This window comes from Dermacentor andersoni, chromosome 1, assembly GCF_023375885.2.
Source record: "Dermacentor andersoni chromosome 1, qqDerAnde1_hic_scaffold, whole genome shotgun sequence".
In the NCBI taxonomy this organism is placed as follows: Eukaryota; Metazoa; Arthropoda; class Arachnida; order Ixodida; family Ixodidae; genus Dermacentor; species Dermacentor andersoni.
This window is the reverse complement of record NC_092814.1, coordinates 91,030,452-91,036,451: the sequence shown is the minus strand read 5'-3', so window position 1 is coordinate 91,036,451 and position 6,000 is coordinate 91,030,452. Positions and strand designations below refer to the sequence as shown.

Sequence of the window (6,000 nt, the reverse complement as noted above, 5' to 3'; positions counted from 1 at the left end):
GTGGTCTTAGATTTTCTGCAGATATGGCACAGAGGTGACTGAGCCAGACCAGGCTCGTGTAGTTAAAAAAAACTTAATGATGATATTCCACAGTGTTATTCTGCGAGAGAGATCTCCCATATACGTGTGGGACACCATTGACACTCCTATGAGAAACTCAAATTGTTCCAGTCTGTTATTCAATTGTCAGTTTTGCAAAATCTCGAAATAAAGAAAAATTTCTATACCTGGATGAGCCCACCATTACTTTATTGATCTTGACAGTGTGAATAATAATAATAATAATAATAATAATAATAATAATAATAATAATAATAATAATAATAATAATAATAATAATAATAATAATAATAATAATAATAATTATTATTATTATTATTATTATTATACAATGATAATAATAAATAATAATAACTGAAGCTAAGCGAAAATGATGCAGATCCCGCACACTCGAATTTCAATCTTACTCGAAGCATTTTTGCACCATGAGTAGAAGACCAGAGACGTGATACACAGTGTGATCATGTTTAAGTGTTATGGAATTTTTATAAATCGCCTGTGGCAGATGGAATAATTCTTGTCATTGAGCTCGATTATTCGAAAAGGCGGACATTACTACCACGAGAAAGCGAAATACCTATTCGAATAATTGACAATATGCAACATTAACTTCTCAATTAATTACTTCACGGCAGCTATTGCAATTTACGAATTGTAGCTGGTGATCTTGCAAGGCGTATCCACCTGAAAGTAACTTCCAGGATGACACCAGTTTTGAGATATTTCCCGAAGTGCGGAACGAAATACATGGGCGTTCCAGCTATTTTTGCAATTCAACGCATAAAACAACGTTTTGTTAAAGAAAGTGGAACAGTGCATTGTTAGGGTGAGTTTTATGACGCAAATCTCCAAACTGCCGTCATTCTGGAAATTCATTACAAGTGGATAGGCTTTCAATCTCACCGGCTACAATTCGTAAATTGCAATATGTGCCGTAAAGTAAATAATTCAAAATAATAATTATTGGATGTTTGTTAATTCGTTGAATACGTGCTTCGATTTCTCGTGTAAGTAATGTCCACGCCTGTCATATAATCCAGCTCAAGGACTAGAATTACGTTATCGGCAACAATCTATTTTTAAAAATTTCATAAAACTTAAAAATGATCACCCTGTATACCATATCAACGACTGCCGTCTCTCTCTCTCTCTCTCTCTCTCTCTCTCTCTCTCTTTCATGCACACACACGCATATCCTAAGTCTCGGACCTCGATCAGGTCCAAGGCATAAGCTGAATGATGTGCTTATTGCTACAGTTGGATACTATACACTATAGTTGAACGATAAAGGCAGGCAATGCATGGATGCAAAGCTCCTAAGGTGGTGGGCCACATGAACCTAAAATCATAATATTATGTTTTCGGTTTTACACCCGAGTAAAAATAAGTGGAACGTGCCGGTTCATTCCCGTTAGCGCAGAAATAACGTTTTTTTAACGGTTCTCGGCTCATTTTCGGTTCGATACCCTGCTAGAAAACAATTGTTCCCCCCAAACTAGAATGTACGTGTGCTATCTGGCACCCCATAATCACACAGTCCTCTCCGGTGCCCTTTGACTCCATCCAGAATTGAGCTGCTCGTTTTATTCCGTGAAGCTATTTTCGTTATGCCAGTGTATCATTCATAAAGGGAACGTTACTTTTACCTGATGTCACACCGAGCCGTAAATGCTCGCCGTTCTTTGTCCTACAAAAAAAAAAGGAAAAGAAAAAAAAAGGAGAAAGAAAACTGGATTATTACGTGCCATAATCCCGATATGATTACGAGGCACGCCGTAGTGGGGGCTCCGGATTATTTTGCTCACCCGGAGTTCTTTATGACGTGCACTAAATGCACGGTGCACGGGCCCCGATTTTCGTCCCCATTGGAATGCGGCTGCCGCGGCCGGGACGTGATCCCGCGTCGTCGGGATTAGCAGCGCAACTCCAAACCCACTTCGCCTGCACGGCGGCTCTTGCTCCTCGAACTTTATAGTTATAATCCATTTCTAGAACAAAAAAAATGTTTTCCTCTTAATCCGCATGTATATACCCACGCGATTGGAGCACAACTTCAAAGTTTGTGTGTCCTGCTGCTGAAATAATGCGTGTAACGATTCTTTCATACCGAAAGCTATCGAATGGAACTGCCATCCCGCCTCCATCGTCACCTTCACCAACGCCAAGAGCTTGAGGACTGCCATTCGTGAAGCATTTTTCTAATCCTTATTTAATTAGGATTACTTATTTAATGAGTGAATACTTGGCGATGCCGAAGATAGATGTCAAGAAGGATCACAAGATAGGCCTATCGCAAAAATATTTGTGCATGAGCTTGACACAAGCTGCTGTTATGTGAAAAATCTGTGCCAAAGGCATGTCGCTCAGCTTTCCGCTGTGCAACGGAATCAAGGCCTTGCCAGCTCCCAGTTTGTATATCAAGTACATGAGGGAGGCAAATATTTTCCAACCGCGCCGCATTTCTATGTGTGGTCGTTCAAGCCAGTATACAACGAAGAACGAACACACGAGAGCGCGTGATGTTCCCAGCGCGGTTTATACATCGAGACACGACGGAACATATTTATTGCGGTACACACATGGGTCTTCTACGTTCAGGTACACAGCGGCTGCTGAATAGAGAACTTGCAGCCCAACACACACCGGTAAATCATTACAGTATGTATAGCTATCGCAGAGGAGTAATATGTCGACGCGATGTCAGGAGCAGAGCTGGTTGACATGCCCAGAGACGAGCTCGACTAGCACGACGTGAAGCAGAACCACGGTGAAGAGTACGGCCCCCGCAAACACCATGAGGGAGCCAAGCAGCAGGTGCCAGTGCAGGTGGGTGGTCGAGGAACCTTTCAGCTTGGTGTAGCCCACGAGGCACACGCCTAGAAGAGAGCGCACAATGACCTGCCGTCAGATCAGGTCGCAGAAGAGCTCAAGAGGGAGGACAAGAGATAACCACATACTATGCACGTTTAGCTACATTGCAAGTGCGAAGGGAAATAGAAATGTAGCCTGAACTGCGTCGAAAACATCAAGCGATCTGCGTAATGGAGTTCATCTTTTCGCTTTTTTTTTTTTTTTCGAATGGGGGGGGGGGAGGGGATAACGTGCGGAGCGTCACTCTATTTCACCGAATATTTATGTAATGGGGGCCGTTACAGTTCACTTTGAGCGGCAATGAATGGAACGGATACCGAACGCCTGAGACACGACGTGCCTAATTGTCACGTTCGTCAACATGAAAAGACTTGTCCGTCGGGTGTGAGCGGCGGGATTATGCAACAGTGCAAATCCTACTCTCCTTTGTCCTACGTTCAACCCCTCTACGCCAAAGAGCGGTTTCTCCCCATGTTCCTCTGCGTGGGTTGACCCGACGTAGACAAGGCCCGCTACTAGGGAGTAAGAGAGAAGGGGGTTGCCCGGATGGTCATCATCATCATCAGCCTAGTTACGCCCACTGCAGGGCAAAGGCCTCTCCCATACTTCTCCAACTACCCCGGTCATGTACTAATTGTGGCCATGTTGTCCCTGCAAACGTCTTAATGTCATCCGCCCACCTAACTTTCTGCCGCCCCCTACTACGCTTCCCTTCCCTTGGAATCCAGTCCGTAACCCTTAATGACCATCGGTTATCTTCCCTCCTCATTACGTGTCCTGCCCATGCCCATTTCTTTTTCTTGATTTCAACTAAGATATCATTAACTCGCGTTTGTTCCCTCACCCAATCTGCTCTTTTCTTATCCCTTAACGTTACACCTATCATTCTTCTTTCCATAGCTCGTTGCGTCGTCCTCAATTTCAGCAGAACCCTTTTCGTAAGCCTCCAGGTTTCTGCCCCGTAGGTGAGTACTGGTAAGACACAGCTGTTATACACTTTCCTCTTGAGGGATAGTGGCAACTTGCTGTTCATGATTTGAGAATACCTGCCAAACGCACCCCAACCCAGTCTCATTCTTCTGATTATTTCAGTCTCATGATCCGGGTCCGTGGTCACTACCTGCCCTAAGTAGATGTATTCCCTTACCACTTCCAGTGCCTCGCCACCTATCGTAAACTGCTGTTCTCTTCCGAGACTGTTAAACATTACTTTAGTTTTCTGCAGATTAATTTTCAGACCCACCCTTCTGCTTTGCCTCTCCAGGTCAGTGAGCATGCATTGCAATTGGTCTCCTGAGTTACTAAGCAAGGCAATATCATCAGCGAATCGCAAGTTGCTAAGGTATTCTCCATCAACTTTTATCCCCAATTCTTCCCACTCCAGGTCTCTGAATACCTCCTGTAAACATGCTGTGAATAGCATTGGAGATATCGTATCTCCCTGTCTGACGCCTTTCTTTATTGGGATTTTGTTACTTTCTTTGTGGAGGATTACGGTGGCTGTGGAACCGCTATAGATATCTTGAAGTATCTTTACATATGGCTCATCTACACCCTGATTCCGTAGTGCCTTCATGACTGCTGAGGTTTCGACTCAATCAAATGCTTTTTCGTAATCAATGAAGGCTATATATAAGGGTTGGTTATATTCCGCACATTTCTCTATCACCTGATTGATAGTGTGAATATGGTCTATTGTTGAGTAGCCTTTACGGAATCCTGCCTGGTCCTTTGGTTGACAGAAATCTAAGGTATTCCTGATTCTATTTGCGATTACCTTAGTAAATACTTTGTAGGCAACGGACAGTAAGCTGATCGGTCTATAATTTTTCAAGTCTTTGGCGTCCCCTTTCTTATGGATTAGGATTATGTTAGCGTTCTTCCAAGATTCCGGTACGTTCGAGGTCATGAGGCATTGTGTATATAGGGCGGCCAATCTTTCTAGGACCGTGTTCCCACCATCCTTCAACAAATCTGCTGTTACCAGATCCTCCCCAGATGCCTTCCCCCTTTGCATAGCTCCCAAGGCGTTCTTTACCTCTTCCGGTGTTACTTGTGGGATTTCAAGTTCCTCTAGCCTATTCTCTCTCACCTTATCGCCGTGGGTGTTACTGGTACTGTATAAATCTCTATAAAACTCTTCAGCCACTTGAACTATCTCATCCATATTAGTAACGATATTGCCGGCTTTGTCTCTTAACGCACACATCTGATTCTTGCATATTCCTAGTTTCTTCTTCACTGCTTTTAGGCTTCCTCCGTTCCTGAGAGCCTGTTCAATTCTATCCATATTATAGGTCCTTATGTCCGCTGTCTTACGCTTGTTGATTAACTTAGAAAGTTCTGCCAGTTCTATTCTAGCTGTAGGGTTAGAGGCTTTCATACATTGGCGTTTCTTGATCAGATCTTTCGTCTCCTGCGATAGCTTACTGGTTTCCTGTTTAACGGCGTTACCACCGACTTCTATTGCGCACTCCTTAATGATGCCCATAAGGTTGTCGTTCATTGCTTCAACACTATGGTCCTCTTCCTGGGTTAAAGCCGAATACCTGTTCTGTAGCTTGATCCGGAATTCCTCTAGTTTCCCTCTTACCGCTAACTCATTGATTGGTTTCTTATGTACCAGTTTCTTCCGTTCCCTCCTCAAGTCAAGGCTAATTCGAGTTCTTACCATCCTATGGTCACTGCAGCGCACCTTGCCGAGCACATCTACATCTTGTATGATGCCAGGGTTCGCGCAGAGTATACAGTCGATTTCATTTCTAGTCTCACCATTCGGGCTCCTCCACGTCCACTTTCGGGCAACCCGCTTGCGGAAAAAGGTATTCATTATCCGCATATTATTCTGTTCTGCAAGCTCTACTAAGAACTCTCCTCTGCTATTCCTAGAGCCTATGCCATATTCCCCCACTGACTTGTCTCCGGCCTGTTTCTTGCCTACCCTGGCATTGAAATCGCCCATCAGTATACTGTATTTTGTTTTGACTTTACCCATCGCCGATACCACGTCTTCATAGAAGCTTTCGACTTCGTGGTCATCATGACTAGATGTAGGGGCGTAGACCTGTA

At 43.9% G+C, this 6,000-nt stretch overlaps 1 protein-coding gene across 2 annotated transcripts in view; it reads right to left on the bottom strand.

Moving 5' to 3' along the window:
• Positions 1–2,607: 2,607 nt before the first annotated feature.
• LOC126544372 (sodium-coupled neutral amino acid transporter 7-like) overlaps positions 2,608–6,000 on the bottom strand; it is a 46,749-nt gene continuing 43,356 nt past the window's right edge. For both annotated transcript variants that reach the window (XM_055061765.2, XM_050191679.3), the window contains one exon: positions 2,608–2,936. In XM_055061765.2, coding sequence (XP_054917740.1) covers positions 2,761–2,936 — 176 coding nt within the window. In that variant the 3' untranslated portion in view covers positions 2,608–2,760. The remainder of the gene's footprint in view (positions 2,937–6,000) is intronic.